This window comes from Triturus cristatus, chromosome 2_1, assembly GCF_964204655.1.
Source record: "Triturus cristatus chromosome 2_1, aTriCri1.1, whole genome shotgun sequence".
NCBI classification, from domain to species: domain Eukaryota; kingdom Metazoa; phylum Chordata; class Amphibia; order Caudata; family Salamandridae; genus Triturus; species Triturus cristatus.
The window spans coordinates 872,677,727-872,700,647 of record NC_140581.1 but is presented as its reverse complement, the minus strand read 5'-3'; the positions used below and the strand labels follow the sequence as shown (position 1 = coordinate 872,700,647).

General features: G+C 40.5%; 1 protein-coding gene across 1 annotated transcript in view; it reads left to right on the top strand.

Annotated features, from left to right (window-relative positions):
* Window positions 1-8,798: 8,798 nt before the first annotated feature.
* The window catches only part of TRPM3 (transient receptor potential cation channel subfamily M member 3), a 1,363,437-nt gene continuing 1,349,314 nt past the window's right edge, over window positions 8,799-22,921 (top strand). The window contains exon 1 of the mRNA XM_085633017.1: window positions 8,799-9,035. Within this exon, the coding sequence (XP_085489143.1) occupies window positions 8,946-9,035 (90 nt within the window). The 5' untranslated portion in view covers window positions 8,799-8,945. The remainder of the gene's footprint in view (window positions 9,036-22,921) is intronic.

Genomic DNA, 22,921 nt, shown 5'->3' with positions numbered 1-22,921 from the left:
CTCTGTGTTCTTTTAATGATGCTTAGCTTCATAGAGCTTGCTACTACGTGGTTGATTTGGCTGAAGGATTTACTGGGAGGGCATACGCTGCATCAACTGTAATGAACAGTTTTGTCACATTGGAATAGGACTAGCATGGCAGTCCCAAGAGCAGGCTTTAGCAAAGGAAGGATGAGTAAGCCAGGACAGTCTGTGAAATTACTTAGCATTCAGAATGGATTTTGTTGATGCCCGCGCAGGATATAAATACCCTTGCTTAATCCATATGTGTAAGACTCGGTATTGAAAGTTGCAAGTTAGTGAGCCCCTGTCACCTTACAGTCACTTCGTTCTGCATTACTGTAGCTTTGCTGCTCAGTCTATTTCAGCTGTAAATGAAAGAGGCTACTTAGCCTTTAGATGATAGTGTGCATGTTTTTTACAAATATATACATTCATTATAAAAAGTATTCACAACTGCTTAGAATCCAGATTTAAAAATATTAAGGCCACTTGCCAGTGTTTGAAATGTTTACATTTAGTGGGTGACCCAAATTGGAAGGTGTTCTATAGTGTTTGTGTTTTAGTACCCATAGTTCACTGTTAAATGTATACGTTCTACGTTGGTAAGAGAAAGATCAAAAACAATAGTTTTGCATATCTCTGGTGAGTGACTTCTTGTCTGTCAGACCCTTTCAAATACTGAGCCTGTTAACCATCTCCTCTTTGATTCCTAAAGCACAATGTGATACCTTCAATTTAATTTTGACTGTTTTAGGTCTCACAATATGCAACGCATTCTTCCTCCTGACTTCCAAGTAACTGCTCACATATCGTCAAGATAGTGCTGCCTCAAGAAACAATTGTGAGTGTGACAAAGTGTTTTATTAGTTGGGGTGGAATTGTCTCCACTGCTAGTAATAAAGTTACTATCTTGTTAGGTCCAGTCAAAGATTTCACTAATTTTAGCCTGAGCTCAATCCCTGGTATCTGTGGCACAGAGAGGAGAGGCTTAACTTAGAGAAAATGTGTAAAGTATTTAGAAGTATTAAAACAAATTAAAAAAAAAATCAAAACACAAAACAATAAAAACACTCACATTTATAAAAATTGAGAACATATTAATACAAAAATGACACCAAATGGAAAAAATCAAATAAGGAGATCTAGAGATAAGACTTTTTTAAAGACTGAAGAGAAAATAGCATTAAGAAGCACAAAGCTCTACTTGTGGTCAATGGTCACAGTAGAGAGGGATATAGGTGCGATTCAAGGCGGACTGGAAAGGAGCATAGTCAGTTATGCCAAGATGATTGGCCCTGCAAGGGCATGGATAAAGGGCAGTTCAAAAAAGTTCTAATATTAAAAGGAACTTATTCATTTTTCTGAGAAAAAACTCTTCTCCATATGGGACAAACCTGAAATTCAGTCCAGACCCATGAAACTGCTGGTTGGATACTTTTTACATTTGGTCCCATTGAAGATCTGGAAAAAAAAATGTTGTTTTGTTCTGAAGCTTCTTTCAATGCCCAGACAGCCACAAACTGAGGCCCCCCAGGGCCTCAGGGGAGCACATAGAGAACATAGGTTTGTCTGAAACATTGGTCACAAAAATAAACCATATTGAAGTTAATAACAGACATCTAACAAGGCAATATTTTCGTAAACCATATTTAGGACTCAATATTTGTTATATTCTATGTTCAAGTTTCATACTGTGTTTAACATGGTTTAGATTACAGCTGTGATTTGCTCTATGATGTCACTGCATCTTGTAAGATTTAGAATGTCATGTTTCAATCCTGTGAAGCCAACTGATGGGGAGATGGATGTGCCTAGGAGATGATCAGCTGTGTAGTCATTTATCAATAAACTACACTTTAAACTCAACCTTGTCCAGTGGATCACTACAGAATTTGGGCGACGATTTGCCTACACAGCAGAACCCACAATCAAAAGTTCATGGACTGTTCATGTTCTTTCATCTACTTCAAGAATCTTCAATATCGATATTACTTTCAAGATCATCTACTATGGAATCTATTTAAACTTAAATCAACATCTCACCCAACCTTCAATTTATGGATATTTACAGCTTTGCTCTTCATTCGTGCATCTTCAGTTTTGTCATCTGATTCAGCTTTCCTGTGACTTTCTTTCTCTGTACTGATACTCTCACCCTGTGTGATACGCTCACGGACGTCTGTAAGGGTCTTGTCTGAATCCTGGTTATTTCCTCACATCGGCTGCTGCTGGAGTTATTGGATGAGACCTTACATCAGTTGCGGTAGGAGCCTTGGGACTAGACCTTCGTTGCTGCTGCTGGAGTTATTGGACGAGACCTTACATCAGTTGCGGTGGGAGTTTTGGGACTAGACCTTCGATTTCAGCTCCAACACTGCTGAAATATCGGTGGGTGATTTTAATATATTTATTTTTGGGCTTTTATCGGCTCTTGAGAGCTGCGCGCGCCTTGCTGTAGGCGTTTGCTTTTCACCTGCTGTGGTGTACGCGCGCATTTCCGCGAGCGTTACCTCGTGCACCACCGCGAGAATGCACACGCAGATTCGACGAAGTGTGCGGTCTCGCGCACCACCGCGAGGGAGCCCACGCAGATTCGACGCTGTTACACACATCATCGGGAGCTGTCTCGTGCGACACAGCGAGACAGGGCATCATCGCGAGATCTGTCTTGCGCAGTATCGCGAGCATGAGAATTGTCTCACACATCATATACTGAGAACTCTCAACGCACAGTTTGCCAATCATCACATTGCCAACCACGATCAAATCAATCCTAATAACAACGTATTTTAAAAATATTTCTGGACACTTTGCCAACTAATCTTCTACCAACCAATCAAATATATATAAATGAACAACATTTGTTTTGCTCACAATTGTCTAAGAGTGTATGCTTTTGATAGTCTATACTTATAGAAACCTCTATTTATCATCATCAATTCCACTCAATGCGGATTAGAGTGATTCGCACACTTAAGTTCCTCAAAGCTATTTCAAACATATTTGAGCTATCTATATATCAAGATTACCACCATTTCCAACACCTACAGCGAGTTCTATTTTATTTCTCCAAAGCAGATCACAGTGATTCGCACACTAATATTGACAAGATATTTTTTTTGTAGTGACTTGCAGTCCAGCTTATTTTAACACCTTCCAAAATTCAACTCTATTTTTTTTATTTTTTTTTTGCTTTACTATTTTAACGTTTTTTTTATTGGTTTTTTTCTCCACATCTATATTGAGAATTCAAAATGTGCTCAATTTGAATATCTCTGGATACAATGTAGTTGTATGATTTTTCTAACACTTCTATACGATTCTTTCATACTTCTTCATACTGTATCTTATTTTATCTTCGAAAAATGTCAAATATGCAAACAATTAATGCTCCTCCTTCTTTTTTAGAAACTCCAGGAGAAGCACCAGTAAAGTGGGATGTTTAGTTCGATGCTTTTGAGACGTATCTTGAGGCCATGGGAGCTTTAAGATATCGTCCCGAAAGAAAAAAAAAATATTATTACATTCCCTTGGTTTTGAGGTCAGATCTATATTCAAACATTTACCTGATTTAGCTGATAATGGTGATTTGTTGGATGAATATCAAATTGCTGTTTCCAAACTCAAGTTACGTTTTGACAAGCAACCTAGTCTAATATTACTTAGGCACAAATTTTTCAAGAGGAAGCAAACCGAGAGTGAGGATGTCGACGCATATATCTCTATTCTCAGTAAGTTAGCATCAGTGTGTATTTGAGAATTTCACTGAACAACTTATTCGTGCCCAATTTGTCTGTCACTGCAAAGACAAGCATATTAGACAGAAATTGCTCTCTATGGACAATCCTTTACTGGATGAAACCATTAAAGTTGCAAAAAGTATAGAGACCTCCCAAGTTTCTCTCAAAGAACTTGAAGACGAACCTGTTGAAAATATCAATTTTGTTAGGCCTACCAAGAAAAACAAGATCAAACCTTCCAAGAAGATGGCGAATAATTCAACTAAAATCAAACATGATGTAACTATACCCAGTAATGTTTGTTTATGTTGTGGTAGTCCTTCTCATGCGAAGGGGTCAAAATGTCCTGCTCTAAATTCAATGTGTAACTATTGCAAGAAAATGGGTCATTTTGCTACAGTTTGCCTCAAAAAGAAATTTAAAAAAAAATCTGTAGCTTCTGTCATAGAGTCTGATGAGGATTCAGAAGGAGAAATTGTTTCAGTTGTTCATGATGAATTTTCTTCAGATGATGTGTGTGGATCCTATTGTTGAAATTCTGGTTGTAGAAAAGAAACTCCAATTACTTGTTGATTCTGGTGCTAGGATCACCATGATTACCCAGAAATTATTTCATGAAACTTGGGGTGAGAGGGAGTTGTTCCCTCCTGATCGATCACCTGTTTCCTATGAGGGACGGAAAATTGAACTATTGGGTTTCATTGAAGATTTTCTTATGTTCAAGGGGAGGAGAATCAGGGGAAAAATCTATGTAGCGGTCAAGGGTCTCAACGTTCTTGGGTGGTTTCACCAGGGCCTTTTTGGCATGATTTTAAAGCCAGGCACAAAAGAACAAGTCTTGTTAGTCACCTGTGAAGAGGAGTGTACCAAATGGAAAATGGAGTTTCCTTCTGTTTTTGGCGATGGTCTGGGAAAAATTGTAGGTTTCAAACACAAAATTATTGTTAGGGATGATGCTATACCTGTCAGGCACAAACTTAGAGGGGTTCCTTTCAGCATAAGAGAAGATCTCAACAAGGAACTTCAAACATTATGCGAGAAAGGTATCATTGAACCGACAGAATCTTCTCTATGGTTGTCTCCACTTGTCGTCGCTCGAAAACGTGATGGACAATTGCGTGTGTGTGTGGATCTCAGGTCTCTCAACAAAGCAATCTGGGTTGATTCTCACCCTTTACCTAAAATCACTGATCTTTTTACCAGCTTGAAAGGTGCTTGTGTGTTTTCAAAGCTAGATTTGGCTAGTGCATATCATCAGATAGAACTACACCCTGACTCTCGTGCTCTAACTGCATTCGTATCCCCTCTAGGAACGTTCCGTTATCGGAGGATGCCTTTTGGGTTAGCCTCCGCTGCGTCAGTGTTCCAAAGGGTCATGCAGAAAATGTTGAGAGGTGTAGAAGGGGTTCTTGTTATTCAAGATGATGTCCTTATCCATGCAAAAGACAACGATTCACATGACGACATTATTAGAAATGTACTTGAGATTTTCAAGAAGAGTGGCATAGTGCTCAAGACTGAGAAATGTAAGTTTTCATGGAAGGAAATAGAATACCTTGGTCACCTACTGTCTCATGAAGGTATCAGGCCCAGGCAAGGTCTTGCGGATGCCATTTTAAATGCTCCCGTGCCCAAGGACAAGACAGGTGTTAAATCTCTTTTAGGTGTTCTTGAATATTACTCAAGGTTTATCCCTAACTATGCATCTATGGTTATACCTATTAGTAATTTACTCAAAAGTTCTTCTAAATTTTTGTGGTGTGTAGAGTGTGATCATGCTTTTAAAGAAGTCAAGAGTTCTTTGAAAAAAAGTGATGCTCTTACCCCTTTTGACCCTGATTTACCATGCTGTATTACTGTAGATGCAAGCCAGGTTGGACTAGGAGCCATTCTCATGCAACAGAGTGGGAGTCAAGAGCAGAAGGTTGCCTTTGCCTCAAGAGTACTCAGGAGTGCAGAAGTTCAATACTCTGTAATTGAGAAAGAATTATTAGCTTGTTTATGGGCCATTGATAAATATCGGCCGTATGTATGGGGAAGACGTTTCAATTTGTTCACGGATCACAAGCCACTTGTTTCAATATTAACTTCTGGTCCAAGCAAATGTTGTACTCCAAGGATTACAAGAATGGTCAGCAAACTCCTTCAGTATCAGTTCGAGGTATCACATATTGCTGGGGGAAGGAACACAAGAGCTGATTTTTTGTCTCGTTTTCCTCTGAGTAGTGGGGTTGGTGAAGGGACCAGTTTTCAGGATTTAAATGAAGAAGATGATGAGGATTGTTTTGTTGCCTCTCTTGACATTTCTCTCCTTGCTGTTGGTACTGAAGCAGATTGGAGGACAGCTCTTTCGGGTGATAGTCTTCTCCAACAAATATGCAGGTTAGTCAAATGCAGATGGCCTAAAGAGAAATCTTTGCCGACCATACTTCAACCATATTGGAAAGTTGAGTCGGAATTATCTGTGGAAGATGGTCTTCTAATGAGATGTGACAAGCTTATTCCACCTCATTCGCTTAGATCCACTATTATCAAAGAAGCTCATGAGGGACATTTGGGAATCACGCTCACTAAACGGCGTGTCCGCCAAGATTTCTGGTGGCCCAGCATGGATAATGAGATTAGCACGCCAGTAGAAAATTGTCCTGTGTGTTGTTCGTCAGAGAAAACATTGAAAGTTGTCACTCCACCTTTAGCTCCCATTCATTGTCCCTCTAGTCCATGGGTCAAAGTGGGTATTGACATTATGGGTCCGTATGAAGTCTTGCCTTTAGGAATGAAGTACATCTTGGTTTTGATGGATTATACCTCAAAATTGCCGGAGATAAAGGTTGTTAAGGAGTCCAGTTCTGCTAGTGTCGCCAAGTTTCTCAAAGACATATTTTTGAGGGAGGGATTTCCACAATTTTTAGTTTCTGACAACGGAACTCAATTTTTAAGTGAAGAATTTCAGTTTTTTCTAAGTTCAAGTGGTATTAAACATCTTAGAAGCTCCTTATCTCACGCACAGACAAATGGTCTTGTGGAGGGAATGAACAGAGTTGTGGGTGAGTGTGTCAAGTGGGCGGTGAATGGTAAACATGATGTTTTCAATTCACTTGAAAGTATGTTGTGGTTCTACAGGACCACTCCCCATTCATCTACTAAAATTTCTCCTTTCGATGTGTTAAGGGGAAGGAAGGCTAATACCAGCTTTCGACCGGGATGGATGGGGAAGTGGATAGATGCTTTAATTGATGTTGAATCTCTTATGGAAAAGGTTAAATCTAATTCTGATATAGTACAGGCAAAAGAGAAAATATGGTTTGACAAAAAGAAAGGGGTCAAGATTGTTCCTCTTTCTGTCGGTGATTATGTTCGCATTAAGAATCCTGTACACATCAAGAAAGGAAAGTGTAAATTTGGTGAACCTGTCAGGGTTATTAGAATATGTAACAATGCTCTTCAGGTTGAAGGTGGTGGTTGGTGGAATTTATCCAAGTTGGTCAAGACAAAGTCTTGTCCTATTCCTAATGTTCCTATGTTGCATGGTCAGGAAGGTTCTCCTACTTTTCTTATGGAACAACGTAGGAAAAGTTCTAGGGTTTCTGTTACTCCTCGTAGGTTTTGTGATTAAGTTATTATAGTTGTATTTTATCTTAAGTACTGTTCTGATTATTGTTGATTTACTTATATGTTTTGGTTTGAGGTTTGGAGAAAGGGAGGTATGTTATATTCTATGTTCAAGTTTCATACTGTGTTTAACATGGTTTAGATTACAGCAGTGATTTGCTCTATGATGTCACTGCATCTTGTAAGATTTAGAATGTCATGTTTCAATCCTGTGAAGCCAACTGACGGGGAGATGGATGTGCCTAGGAGATGATCAGCTGTGTAGTCATTTATCAATAAACTACACTTTAAACTCAAGCTTGTCCAGTGGATCACTACATATTTCTACCAGACACTATTGCTACATTTATTATTCAGGTATAACACCTCTGCCCTATATGCACATCTCTAATTTTTACTCATTCACACTGTGCTTCTCATTAACTGGTTCGGCTAATAAAGCTTCCATTGTCAACACACTCACCTCCATGGCCCAGTTCCCTTTTTTCACTATTATTAACTGTCACTCACAGTCCGAATAGCGATGCTTCTCAGGTCACAAATGAGGCCAGCGGATACATTTGCATTTGAGGCCTATTCATTAATCCATTCACTGGTTTCATCATTCACTCTGCTTTTCCTCCATTCTCCTGCTGCCAACAGCAGCAAAGTTTTGTAACTTGAAAGCAGTGGCCGCATCATCTCCAGCCCTATAATGCTTTACTTCTGCTTAAGCCCCATGGGGCAGCCAGCCTTCAGCATTTAACCCCTTGTTTGACTTTTTAGCCGGTACTGCAAACAGAGGCTACGTCTGCGGAGGGACACTTCTCAGCGCGTCAGAGATAACTGAATAACCTCTGAGCCTTGTTATTCTGCAAAATTGTCATCTATCAGCCCGCAAGGGCTCTAATCAACTCTTTGTTCCCGCGCACCGAACGTCAACAAGCAGCCTGCAAACAACAGAAATTTACAAGTCTATATCACCTCAGCCTGACAGAAACACAACCCCAGGCATCTTCCTCCCGTTTATACCCAGCTTGCTTCCTCAATCACATTTCCATTCGCACCTTTTCTAAACTGCTTTCTCTCCAGCCCGCATATCTGCCTCCCTGAAATTCACTCACGCTTCGATGAAACTCCAGCGCGCCCCCTCCTCGGGAGAGGGGAGCAAGAAAAGGCAGAGCCGAGCGCGTGGCACGCATCCTCCCGGCACGCCAGACCTGTGTGCAGCCAGAGGAAGAGTGAGAGAGGGGGGAGAAAGCGAGCGCGAGCATCCCGCTCTTACCGCAGGCATCTCCGCGCAGGCTGCCCCCCTCTCCCGGCGCAGCGCGGCACTCCCCTGAGCAGCGGGCTGATTGCTTCCATTCAGCTGCATTTGGTATGCATGAGCGGAGCGGAGGCTGCCTTCCCCGGGAGCGTCGGTGGCGCGAGCACAGCCACTTTGCCAGCCTTCCAAGTTGGGGAGGCGTCTGCCCGTCAGGAATGGTTCGCGCAGCCCTGCGCGCGGGCAGGATGGCTGAGGGATGTCGCAACAGTGGACGACCTCATGTTCTCTAGGCATTTTCCACACTGAAGTTCTTTTTTTTCTCCGCTGGGATTTGGGAAAGGGTCATGAGTCGCACGGATGCCCCGCGGCCTCTGAACTGGACCATTCGGAAGCTGTGCCACGCTGCCTTCCTGCCATCTGTCCGACTCCTCAAGGTATGGCGGGAAAATGTGCCCTTATATGCCAAACGTTAGCTTCGACTGCATTGCATGCGTTTACTGCATTGCCGGTAATCTAGATACACTAAAACTTTGCTCTTTCATATGCGACATGTCTCAAGAACATCTCGTGCCTTGAAAATCCTTGAATCTTGAATCCTCTGTCCCAAAAGGAGATATTCTGTAGGATAAGAATTGATTTAATCTCTCTTCTTAATCCCCCTTTCTTTTAAAATGCATAAACTGTAAGTGGGTTTCTAGTTGAAGGGAAGGGGAGGGCGCAGTCTTGTTGTCAGGTCAGTGTCTGTTGTCGTAGATCTTGTCTCGGCTGGTAGTGCGCTAATCCACCTGCCTTATCTTTAATGCGTTATCGAACGGCACCGTGTGACGGGGATTCCTCGGTCAGGAGGCAGAAGGGTTTCCTTTGTGTGGAGCCTGCCGCAGGCATCAGTCGAGTCAATGGGGCTCAGCCTCAGGTGCTCTTCGCGGAGACAAGCGCAGTTGCTTGGATGTGAACTTTGGCACTATTACAACTTTACAGGAGGCGCTGCACCTTAACTTCGCAGCGCTTGTTAACAGAGTTCTTCGACCAGGTGTAGAGATGACTCAGGCGGAGCTCGGTTGAAAGGTCTCTGATCAGCAGTCTTAAGGGCACATAGATACGGGCTGAATAAAATTGCGTATTTTCTTGTTTTCACTCAAGGACCACCAGGACACATGACATTGAAATACCCTGGGCCAGTGTGCGTTTTGTTATTTAAAGGAATATAAATAAAACTCATATAGTGTGGTGTTAGCGTGCGTGAAGTGCGTGTGTGTGATTCAAAATGTCTTTCTCTAATAAGACTGCAGGACAGTAGAGGGGGTAAAATGACTCCTTGAATTTTACCAGTGGTGATGGGCAGGGATTTCCTGGTACCAGTTTCAGATGGCAACAACCCTACATGTCAAAGAGCTTCTCCTATTCGGACCTGTAGGACAGTGAGCAATAGCTGGCATGACATTGCAGCATGTACGTATCCCTGGTACATTTAGTTACTTATAGCAGAATTTTATTAGTTGATCATTACCAATATTTTTGTGTAAATCTTTATCACGTCCTATTACAATAAATATCACTTGCCAGGCTCTCAGCACTTAGCCAGCGCCAGTTTGCAGCATTAGATGAATAGATGAATGAAGAATCTAGAGGTAATTTTTTGAGGATTATTAAGGAGATTAATATGCAAATCAGTGGTAGGTGAAGAGCAAAAAGAACATGTGCATTGTCGATATGGGCCCAAGACCCTTACAATGCGAACCTGAGAATGAGTTAAAGGTCTGTTTGAAGGGGCTGTTTGCAGTCTTCTTTGACTGACGTGAAGGTGGCTAATGATATCAGATGAGTGAGTATCCAGCAAGTTCCAGAGGTGCTCCGACGGTGGACGAGATGTCAAGGCTGATTAAACCCCAGCGGGTCTGCACTCCCAAACAGTAATGATGCTCTTTCAGTCTTGGTGGCCTGCATTCTGCTCACAGCTGAGCCTAGCCTGTCTTCTCAGCTTTTCCGCTGGTGCCTCAGCATTGCCTTGCCGCAGCTGTCCAAGAAGCAGGTGTTGGCCACTGTCACCGCAGGCCCTTGCAGCTGTCAGCGAGAGACCACCAGCCCTCAGCGGAACACACTCTGCTGAAGAGCGCTGCGTGAGGCGAGGAGGGGGCCAAGAATGGAGCTGCGGCTTCATGGCTGTGTGTAACACGCATCACATATCCTTCGATTGATCTGACCATGGTACACAATGATAAGTGGATACCTTCTGGCACCCTCACTCTGGAGTATGGCAAGCGGCATGAGTGAGCTCTACAGATAGTGCTTTGAAGATGGTGCGCTAAGGCTTTTGGTCGAGTACAGCATGACTCCACAGTTAACCACCACAGGAAGTAATGCACTTTAGGTGCTATGAGGGAACTCTGACATACGTAGTAAAGAAGCATCTTTTGAAATTTCAGAGATTGACAAACCTGCAGGCAGATCATTGCCTCTTGAGGCATAGGAGACTTCACTAAATGATGATGCACATCCCAGGCTAGAGTGACATCTGTTGGATCCATATAGAATAGTTTGGATTTTTGATCACCAATCATTGGGTAAAAATCCTATCATTGGTTGTACTCTTAAACACGTGATCGTATGATCGTAGCATGAAGGTCATCATGACAGGAAGTTGTATTGTCTCATCTTCTCTCCCTATGTGTGCTTGCTGGCATCACCTCATACTTAAACTCAGTGTTGTTTGCCATCACATGACTGCAAGCACTAAATAGCCACTGATTTCTTAGGCCAGAATAATCCAAGGGGGTAGTTTGGATAATGGACGCTACATACAGTCTCAGAGGGACAAACTAGAGTCAGTTACAAACAGCGACTCCAGCTGCCCCTTCTCGTCATTCGCAGCGAGCGGAAAGGGATATTGGCATGCTCTTCTTGTATGCACTTGTTTTGGTGATTTCTAAACAGCTCTTTTTGTATGCACTTGTTTTGGTGATTTCTAAACAGCTCTTTTTGTATGCACTTGTTTTGGTGATTTCTAAACAGATGTAGATGAAAGGAGACAACCACACTTTGTGTCTTCATTGTTTTCAAGTGATGGTCACCTGAGATCTGTTCAAGTCTGCTCTGCCTGATGCTGTGTTTTGTTACGAAAGAGAATTATCAAGGTGATCGGTCAGAGGGGACTGAAAGTGGCTGTACCGTTATAGGCAACCACAGTCCCCAGTGCATGCAGGAAAGATTTAGGGGCTTATTTACCAGCCCCTTGCACCACAGGTACATCACCTTTCCTAATGATATATATCTGGTTCTCGATAGCTAATATGCACGCCAGTATTATTACCAGGAAGTCTTTCTTCCTTGCTTGCAATGCGAGCTTCACCCAATTATATTTCACTGCAAACCTCCACCTCAATAAAGTACTTTTCTGCGCAGTGGCCATGGGATAGCATGGTTTAAGCGCTAAACACTGGCGGCTGCTCATAACAGAAGGCGCTAGAGCTATCAGCACTTGGTCATGGCTCCTCGCCACCCTGTCATCTCCTAGTAATCCATTAAACAGGATGGCTGTAGTACCTGGGATCCCAACCACACAATTTCTGGAATGATGTGACATATGTGATTGTGATACGCAGCCGGTAATACAAGCTGAACCTTCCAATGTGGACAGATGCATTAATACGGTGCATTCATCTCAGTTACCTTGCTTGTCAGCAAATACAGTGCTGGGGAGGCCGGCCTGATTTGATTAAGCCAAAGTAGGATTGTTCGCAGATGCTGACTGGCTGGACCTCCGCCAACTCTATTTCCAGTGCTTTTCTTGCAGCCATGAATATCCCTTCTAACCTACTTCAGTAATACCCTCATGTTTAGAAATCGACTTATAATCCCATTTTCTCAGACTTTCATTTTCTGAGAGCCGAGGAGGTCGGGGGCGTTATGGAACTAGGAGGGTGCTGCTACGGTCAAGCATGGCACCACAATCACTGCTGCACAAGCGTGCACATTATAAATCGGGCTTGTTATAAAAAATAAAATTACAAGTGTTTGAGCAGCATGTTTGGTAAATGACAAGCAAAAACAAGGACATGAATGCATGATATTGGTGACATTTGATAAATTAGGATTTTCTGATCATAGATATTTAGTAATTCATCAAGAAAGATAGATAATTGTAGGAATGACAATAAAGCAAGTATATGCGGTTGAGTGATAGAGTCTGCTTCTTACTTAAAATGTTATTACTCAATAATTGCAATCAAAGTTAGTTTTGTATGATTGAAGCGTGGAGTCTGTGTGTTCATTTGCTCTTCTCTGAGGTTTTGTTCAGCTTTGCATCCTCGCCCAATCTCAAAGGTGTTCTTACTTGTAGATTTCATGACTAAGAATGTATTTTCTCTCTCTGTCTCTGTCTCTCTCTCTCTCTCTTTCTCCCTCTCTGTCTCTCTGTCTCTCTCGCTTTCTCTCTAACACCTGGACACGTTATGTTAGTTAGTATCTCTATCACTTAAGTGCTACTATATGGCATCCTATAGCTCAAATTGTCCATCACGGGTGGACCTCTTTGGTTGTGATACAGTGTGGTTGTAGTATGTTTTATGGGGGAAGAGTTGGACGTGATGCACCAAGTCTTGACACACAGAGGCAAAGTTGGAGTTTGGCAGGCAGCCTGGCGTTTTTATAGATCACCACCAACCCAGTGAGGATCTCTGGGCCTTTGGGGGAACCAGTTCCTTTGAGGACCCTGCATCTTTGTTACTTTGCTGCTGTCTTTCGGGCAGCCGCGCACCAGACTTTTTGTTTTTAATTAACCAATTCTCAAATTGGATGATTGTTATTGAATAACAAAAAACGAATGACCACCACTCCCTGGGATGATTAACTCAGGTCATTGGGGCCATGTGTCAATGTTTTTCCAGCACTGCCAGGTTTATCCTGGTGGTGATGAAGGAAACAAAATTCTAGTATCTGCTCCAAAAAAGGGTCTCCGACCTGATTTCCTTACTCAGACAGCCCATTCTTGAGCAGGTCATCGAAGTAAGCGTACCAACGGCAGAGCCAGCGGTGGCAACACCGTCTGAAAGATAAAGGTTTCTCTGACTCATACGTTTATGGAGAGTTTCAAGAGAAGATATATCACCAAAACATATTTTCTAAACAAGTAGACTTCTAAAGCTCCACCTTCTATAAATGGTATGCTATGTTATGTTAAAGATATTTCTAGAGCGCACACATACCCGGAGGTGTCTTGCCGCTATCTCTGCTATAACAGATTGAAGGAGAGCTCACAGATTTCCAAACAGCCACATTTTAATGCTTGTATGAACAGGAGCAGACTGGTCATGGATTTGGCATGCAGGGGTAAGGTATTCTATACTTTAGTCGTGCAGGTCATAAAACGTCTTCCGTCCCGGGAGGATTGTTTTAATTTGGGAACTATGTCATTTTTGGTCCCAGAGAACTATAACTGGACAGTACCATTTTAATCTGCTTTTCAAATAGTCTGGCCCTGAATCATGCAGTGCTTTGTAGGCAATGCAGAGGACCTTAAAGATGATTCTTTACCTGATTGGTACCCAATGAAGTTTTCTAATGGCTTGATTGTTGGATTAACATTTCGGGATCCCTAAGCAGCAACCGTTGCAGTTTATTCACAAATTGCTGTTGCATGTTTATGTATAGACCATTGCAGTAATCTATTTTAGAGACCACCAAAGATGTGATTACCGTTTTCTGTGAGTCAGGAGGGATATATTGAAGGATTTTTTAAATTATCCTTAATATGTAGAAGGCAACATTGACCTGTTCGCCGTATGTTAGCCTTTTGTTAACTAGCACTCCTAGATTTGGAGTTTCCGGACTGGAGTCGGGAGAGTACTCAGGTCTTGCGGCCACCAGGAAGGGGACCAAAAGGATACCTAATTGCCGAATAGGATGACCTCCGTCTTCCCAGAATTTAATTTCAGGCAGTTGTCATTCATCCATTCACTCACTGCCCCAATACAATTGTGGAATCTAGTTCCATTGTCACTGTTTCACAGGGAACAAGAATCTGTGTGTCATAAGCGTAAGATGTAAGTGAGAATCCGAAGGATATAATTGGTAAGGTGGTGACATACACATTAAACAGTGCTGGACTTAGCAAGTACCCTTGAGAGACCCTGCAGGGCAGTGAGAAGGGTTCAGACACAAACTCCTTTAGTGCTACAGATTGTTCTCGTCTGAGAAAAATGGATCTTAGCAGTGCCAATGCAGCACCCCTAATTCCAATGCTGTAGAGATGATCTTTCAGCAGCTTGTGGTTAAAAGTATTGAATGCTGCGATAGGTCGATTAAGAAGAGGGTCAAGTGTCACCCTTATCTCCTCTGTTGCCATGATAAAGGTAATCTCGGTGCTGTAGCTGCTTCAGAATCCAAGCTGAATTGAATTCAGAAGATGTTTTTTTTTAAATAAAGTGGCTGGTTGTTGGTTTATGGACTTCTCCACTATCTTAGCCCTTAGCTGGTGTCGGGAGATTGGGTTTTCTCAACGGAAGCACTGACACTATCTTCCATTGTGTGGGAAAGTGGCCTGCCTTGAACGTTTTATTAAAAATATCTGGGAGGTTGGAGGCAATGATTTCACGTGCTAATTTAGCTACTGAAGGCGGTCAAGAATCATATGGCAAGCCAGACTTGATAGAATTAATGTGCAATGTTACCTGCTCAATTGTAAGAGTGGTAAAATTCCAAAAAGGTTTCAGTCTCCAGGCGAGTAGAGGGGGACAATTTTCCCTCCGGAGGAGATCTTGTTAAATGAGAACCTATTATATATCTCTTACACTTTATTTTAAAAAACGTTTGCAAGGGTATTGCAAAAAGATTGGCTGCCAACTGCAGAATTATTGCTAGGGATGGTGGTCAATTTGGTCACTGTCTGAAATAATTATTTACAGAGTTTTGTGACGCTTACATTTTGTGTGTGAAATAACAAGATTTTTCTTTTTCTAGCAATGTTTTGTAATCTGCCATCTATTGCTTAAAATTTCTTTATCCAGATTATTGTATTCCGTTCTCCATTAACGGCCCTGCCTTTTACAACATTTGTTTTTGAGTTCTTCATTTATCTGTAAACCACAAGCCTATGGTTTACTTCTATGGGGCTGAGATACTTTGGTGGTAACTAAGGTGGCTACTGCTGAACTCAGCCAGTTAGAGTAGTTTAAAGCTGATTTGTCTAAACCTTCTAACCTTTCGGGAGATGATTGCATCAAAATCTGAATAATCTATTCCTACTAAACAATTTGACGTTTACTGAATTGCTAAATCTAGTCACACTCACTTGCCAACTGTTTTAGGAAAGGGTTACTTTACTGTTCTAAATCCAGACCTAGCTTATTTGGAGGCAGGTGCTTAGTAGTGAGTTTAGGTTCTAATAAAATATTTTTATGGAGAGATATTTATCTAAGCACACGAATTTGATAGTCTATGTTTTGGTCTCCATGTTTTTGTATAACAGGTTTTTGAAATACATATTTTTCACATGGTACTATTTTGAAATCTGTCTCACCTCTCTCCATCTGGCACCGATTTTCATGTGACATGAAAGATGCATGTTGTTTTATATGTATGGCCACAATGATATGTGCACAATAATTGTATTCACTGTTGGCTCTTCAAAAGGATGTGGTCTTTCCTAAGCAAGCTTCAATGGACCACAAACTCACTACCTGATTTCATGGCTCCTGTTCTTAAGTAAAAGAAATACTCACCAACTCTTAGGGCATCTGCCATACTTTTCAATTCTGTATTGAAAAGAGTTGGGCTTTATTCTCAGGAGAGGAACAAGACAAGTAACATAATGTGTACAATGCTATCTTCTACTGGCCTCTGTCAGTATTAAGAACAATTGTCAAGAACATTTACTGAAGTTATTACTCCGACTGATATGTTAAGATAATGTTGTCTTATTTTATGTTATATTCTTTTGGTTAACTACACACAGGTGATTTTCATTACAATGTGATGTCCTGTGGGAAAATTGCACTCTTAGGGCCGTATGTAGGAAACCTAATACCGGTCGGTAAAGGCCGATTTTCGGTAAATATCCCGTTACCGACCGGTATTTAGGCTTTTGGTATGTAGGGGGCACATTTCAGAATTTTACCGATTCGGTAAATACCGAATCCTGAAATGAGATGTAGGGGGAGTATGTCGTTGGTGTGGGGATTCGTTATTTACCACCAACTAAAAGTTGATGGTAAATGACGAATAGGTATAAAAAAGCATTTTTGTGCACTTTGAAGTGTGCAATGTGGCAGACATACATGCCCTTAGGGCATGTATGTGCGCCACATGTGCACACATGGACGAATCAGGGGTGCACCAGGGTATCAATGTGACACCCTGCCACCCATGATGATGCCTCCCCCATTACCGATTCGGTATTTACCGATTCGGTAATGGCAGCTGGCTTCCCATTCATTCCTATGGGCCTCCAGGCCCATAGGAATGAATGGGAAGCCAGTTGCCATTAACGAATCGGTAAATACCGATTCTAAAATACCGACACTTACCAATTCGGTAATATTTTACCTACATTACATTTACCGATTCATAAATACCGAATCGGTAAAATTCGGTATTTAAGAATCGGTAAATGTAATTTACCTACATATGGCCCTTAATCTTTCATTACCCTGTAACCAACTTCTGATAACGTATGGGATCACCAGTTTCAGTAGCACGTTTGATCAATTATACCCAACTTTGCATTTATGTTGACTTGGGTGTCTTTCTTGGTCATATTTCTGGCTAGTATTTGCTCAGATGAATTCTTTGATGAACATAAAGCAATTATTTAAAGTAAAGCAATACTTTGATCTTCCCAATCATACCTCCCATATTTTGAAATGGGGCCCTGGAGTTTGTAGATTCACTCTCTAGACCTGACTCTAGTCATGCATTTCACCTCAGTCCTATGACTTGTTTCATCTGGTTGTCCAAAATGATGCAACTAAGAAACTTTGGGCCTTTTTTCTATATTGGTGATACGTATACTCCGCCACAACAGCAACAGGGTAGTCATACCGGCAATATGAAGGTCCCACCACCCGATTTGAATGTGAGCGGGCCTTTGGTTTGGCCACAGTGGCCAAATTTTCCAACAGCACTGGAGAGTAAGGGCCATCGGAGTAAAGGCTACATGTCAATTTGTTCAATTTAAATAGGCGGACATGTTGTCATTTTTTACTGTTCCTTACCGCCAGGTAAAGCCTGGCAGTTAGAAGCAGTTAAAACATTATAGTGCTCTCCCCACCATGGGAGAAACTGCCCATGGTGAGGGGAGCATTACTTTTTTCTTTTCAAGAAGAAAATCCCAAATACTGTTTGAGATAGGGCTGCGTCCTTCCGACGCAGCCCTGTGGCAAACAGCAAAATGCATTGACAGGAACTGCTGTGATGGTGGTTCCTGCCAATGATTTTATAAATCACTGCCTGCTTGGTTGTCATGTATAAATTAGGTGGGCAGCTTCTCCATCATGGGGATGGGGTAATTTGCTCCGTCCCCATGGTGGACCCATGGGCCGTAAATATAATTTAGCCCCTATGTTATTTGATCATGGAATGTCACATCTCACTCTCTTCAATATCTTTTTATCGGTGCATTGTGTGGGTAATTAATATTTTTATTGGTTCATAGTGTGGGTAATTAAATCGTTTCCTGGAGGTATGCATCAATTCACCCATCTGCTGACTTAGTCTTGCAATCACCCTCTGACACAACCACAATAAAACACACACAAACTGATAAACATATGCAAGATAAATTAAAAGACTGCAAGTAGAAAAAAAGAAAACATGTTGCTGTCTAAACACATAAGGAATATATTTGTAATAACAAAACTAAACATAGCTGTAGATTAAATGAGGGCAAGCAGTGGCCTGTTAGCACTGCCCAGGGAGATGTAGCGTCCCCTTAGGAACAAAAAAAAAAGAGAGAAGCAAAGTATTGATTGGTGAACTATATAATGAGGAAATTAAGCTAGCTCTGACACTGAAACACACTCATTGTCATGTTGATGTGGAAATGTGATTGATGTGCACATGTGATCAGAAAATGCCATTATTCACAGGGCAAGAGAGCTAAATACTAATGTGGACTGTACCATTACCCCATGCAATACACTGCCATTGACGGAAGCAGAGTGTAAATGACACTAAAACAGACCAATGGCAGAAGAGTCTGATGCACAGGCCCTTTATTTCTCTATATGAAAATATATATTTATATTTATGGATGCATGTATTATTTAATGATTTTGTTTTATTACAAGATCCTTGTAGACAACTAAGACTGCCAGGCTTTCCAAAGAGATTCTAGCATTGAATATTATAGTGCAAATGTTCAACCCCTAGGGTTTGTCCAAGGGGGTAGCCAACATGAAAATCCTTTCCTACAAAGGTAATTTGTGAGATTTCATGTGACAAAATATCTGACTGCAGGCTTTAACATGGTGCAATAGCAATCCACCCAAAAGGTCTGTTGGCCTATATGTATCAGGAATACTGCATTTGTAGTATCTTTCCATATTAAACAGATCAGGCCCATGGCATCTGAAATACCTTTTCCTAGTCAACCAATCAGCATAGAGCTTTCAGGCCTATAGCTTTCAGTGGCTTGTCATTATAGGTCAGGTCAGAAAACTTTATTTTGGCAAAAATGCCATAAAAGTACAGACATCACAAAAAAAGATCTACACATGCATACAATAATCTTAAAACCTCTCATAAAACAATAATTTAAGACAATATATATTCATAAAAAAGTAGCTGATGTATGTCATAAAAATGCAATAAAAAGGGACATAGCTTGCAAAAAAGAAAAAAACATTACAGTACTAGATGTTTTCTTATTACCCACATTGTAAATAAGTATTTAGCAGTTACTGTGACGAATAAGGGGGAAGTATCATATTTCATTACCCTGTGTAGGTCTCTATAATTACTTACACCAAGATTTTTAGCTAGTTGGATAATCCATTTTCTATGTGGGTTTGTGTAAGCCTTGCAAAAGAATAATACATGGACCTCTGATTCTTCATACAAGCTACACCCTGGACAGGGTCGAGTTATAGAACCTTCCCATTTATTCGTCCTACAAATTATAACAAACTTAGACCTATGGTATTACGTTTAAGCTTTCCAAAAAGACAACCATCAGGTATATAGTCATAAAATGACAAAGTATACAAAATTACAGTTGGCAAAGCAAAACACTATCTCTGAAGAAGGCCTAGCAAGTATTCACACAGTGCAAATGTATATAGTATATAAAGGAATGCACCATTGCCTTCCAGACAACATTATGTGTTTCTGGGGCTGTATCATAAAATGTGTGCGCCTGTGCAAACATAACTTTGTGCATCTTCGTTTGCACAGGTGTATGTTGTCATTATACAGCTCCTGAAGTTCTCAATTGCGGGTTCTAACACAGGTAACAATTTTCTCGTTTTAGACTGACTTAATTAGGCTAATAATTTTCCACAACATCAAAATACCATTGGGAATTGTAGAGAGCTCACTTTTCAAAACATTTTGCTTGTGGGTGACAGAATAAGTAGTTATAACACAGCTTCTTGAGGACATGCAGTCTAGATAATGAGGCAATTTTCGCAATGTCAATAGCAATAGTCAGATTCGGAGTTCGACTGTGGATTCCATCTACCTTCACCAATGAGGTTTGTTCCTACAAAATACATCACTTGCATTGTCAGACTGCTGGAACACAGTGAAATAACAAGGATAACCTGGAAAAGTGGAAACACTATAAAAACTACTTTACAAAGGCTGCAGGGAATGTTTAGATTGTACAGGGCTTGTCTGCCCCGCACACCTTGACTATGAGTGTCAGTAAATGAGCATTTGTTTGTATATACGCTTTCAAGTTTCCATTTGTAATTGTTTTTACACATCAATAAAGGCAGATAGAATGTGTTAATTGAAATGCTGAAATCAGAAAAATACAAAACAAGGTCTTATTTGTATGACTTTCCATGCTGTCAATCAAGGCAGCTGCGCCAATATTTGTGCAGCTTGACAGCATGCAAAAAAGAATGATATCTCCTTCAATAACTACATATATGCACATGTGTTTGTGGTACAATTCTTGGGTTTACAGATTACTGACTACAGATTACAGATCACTAAATACTGACAGGAGGAAAGGTTAGAAAATAAATACCATTGGCCTTCATAAATGTTTTCCTTATGATATTCCTAATTAAGATCATGTTAAAAAACCACACATCTCTCTTGCCCAGCTTAAGCTCCCCAAGTTGTATGATGTTGTCAGCTTTCCTGACTTTATACATTATCACAAGGCATTTGGTATTAAACAAACACAAGATTGCTTAATTTCTTCCAACCCTGTTCCAAAGTTGGATTTGGAATTAGAGCGTATACATCCATTCACATACTCACATAATTACGTCTTCACTTCCAAAGTCTTGGTTAACTTCTGTCATTTCAGACACCTATTCCCTGTTGAAAGCAAATACAGTGTCTAATACTCTATCCTCACATCAATTTATTTCTACTCCCATATGGTAAAGCAAACATATTACACAGAATAGCCTTGTGCTTCATTGAAAGCATTGGGTGGATAAAAGAGTAATAACGATTTTGCAGTTAATGCATAATGATAGCTTACGCTCATTCTCTGACATCTCTTCTAAATCCAATTTATCAAATGTACAGCAATACAAATTTCACAGTTTACATGAGAAAATCACTCCATTACTTTCAAACATTTCACAAGCCACCTTGGGAACTGGTAATAGCAGAGATACTTCAATAGGTCACAACATTTATAGTAAAGCATCTATTATAAATTGCTTGGTTCCTCACTTTCCATAAGAACAAAAAGTAAAGTTTAACTTTTTATGGGAATCAAATCTATCTTGTAATTGGTCTTTCAAGGTATGGAATAAAATGTGGTTAAAATTACATTCTACTGCTCCTTCTGGCTCTTTAACATAAACTTTAATTTACTCTAATAACAGATTATAATATACACCAGAAAAACTATCTAAATTCAAACTCACCGGTCAACAGACAGATGATTCATATATGCACATCTTTTATTTTTGCAGTGAAGTACTACAGTTCTGGAAGTCAGTATGATTTAAAATTAATCATATTACACATGTTGTTCAACCTTTTTATGACAAAAATAGCTTTTGGGAGAGTTTTATAATATTTGGTCTCATGATCATCTTCTTGGAAAATTGATTGATTTGCTCGTTGCTGTAGCTCTTCAGGAAATTGCAACTTAAAAACAAGTACCAGTGCAACAATGGTAGAATTTAATGTGTCATAATCATAGATTAGATACATATCATCTTCATCCAACTTCATCAGCAATTGAACATGGCAGATTATGGCCTCCTATTACTACTAATTTAGTATAGATTCTCTAAGGTTTCACATTACCGCCTAAACATGTATGTCTTTATAATAGCATTTGGTAATGGTTATATATTATTGATGACTCCATTCTCATTTCTAGTTGGTAGCAGGCCTACCTCAAAAGTGGCAAGCCAGCAATAATTGCTAACCATTCACAGGCCTATCAAAAGAATGCTTCCAGAGAAAGCAAATAGTTTTACATTCATTTCCTTTATGAAAAAAATGCAGCAGGGAGAATTTTTCTCAGCTCTTCCAATATAGTTGGGGTGGTTATATGTTTTTTCATTGAAAAACGATTTAATGGTATACCATTAATGAGAAACCATTTCATTGGTTTAATGGACATTTTTAGGATGAATGGCATTTACCATTTCACAGAAACCACTTAATAGAATTTTTTTTATTTTTTAAATGGCTCTGCATACCTATCTTTTTTGAGGTGGAAATGAAATGTTTGCAGGTCTTACTTTCAGAAAACCTTTCTTTGAAGGTATACATTTCAATCCTTTATGTCAGGGGACATTATTTAGGATGTATATATTTTACATTGTCAAACAAATACTTTGGATGCTTATAATTCTCTGAGCCCTCACAACCCCTAAACACCATCCATCTCAGCCCCCTAAAAATGCCTCCTCATGTAAACTCCTCTGACCCCTGAATCCTAAAAGCCCTTTCCTAACCTAAACTCCAGCCACTCTTGAACCCTAAAAACCCCTTACCACACCTAAGCTCCATTCGTCTCTGACCATAAACTCCTCCAATCCTGGAGCGCTTAAAGCCCTTTCTACTCTACCCATCTCTTAACCTAAAACCTCCTCACTACTCCTAAACTCCACCATTCCTAAAAGCCTAAAAACACCTTTTAACGCTTAATCTTCACCGATTCCTGATCTCTTAAAATGGC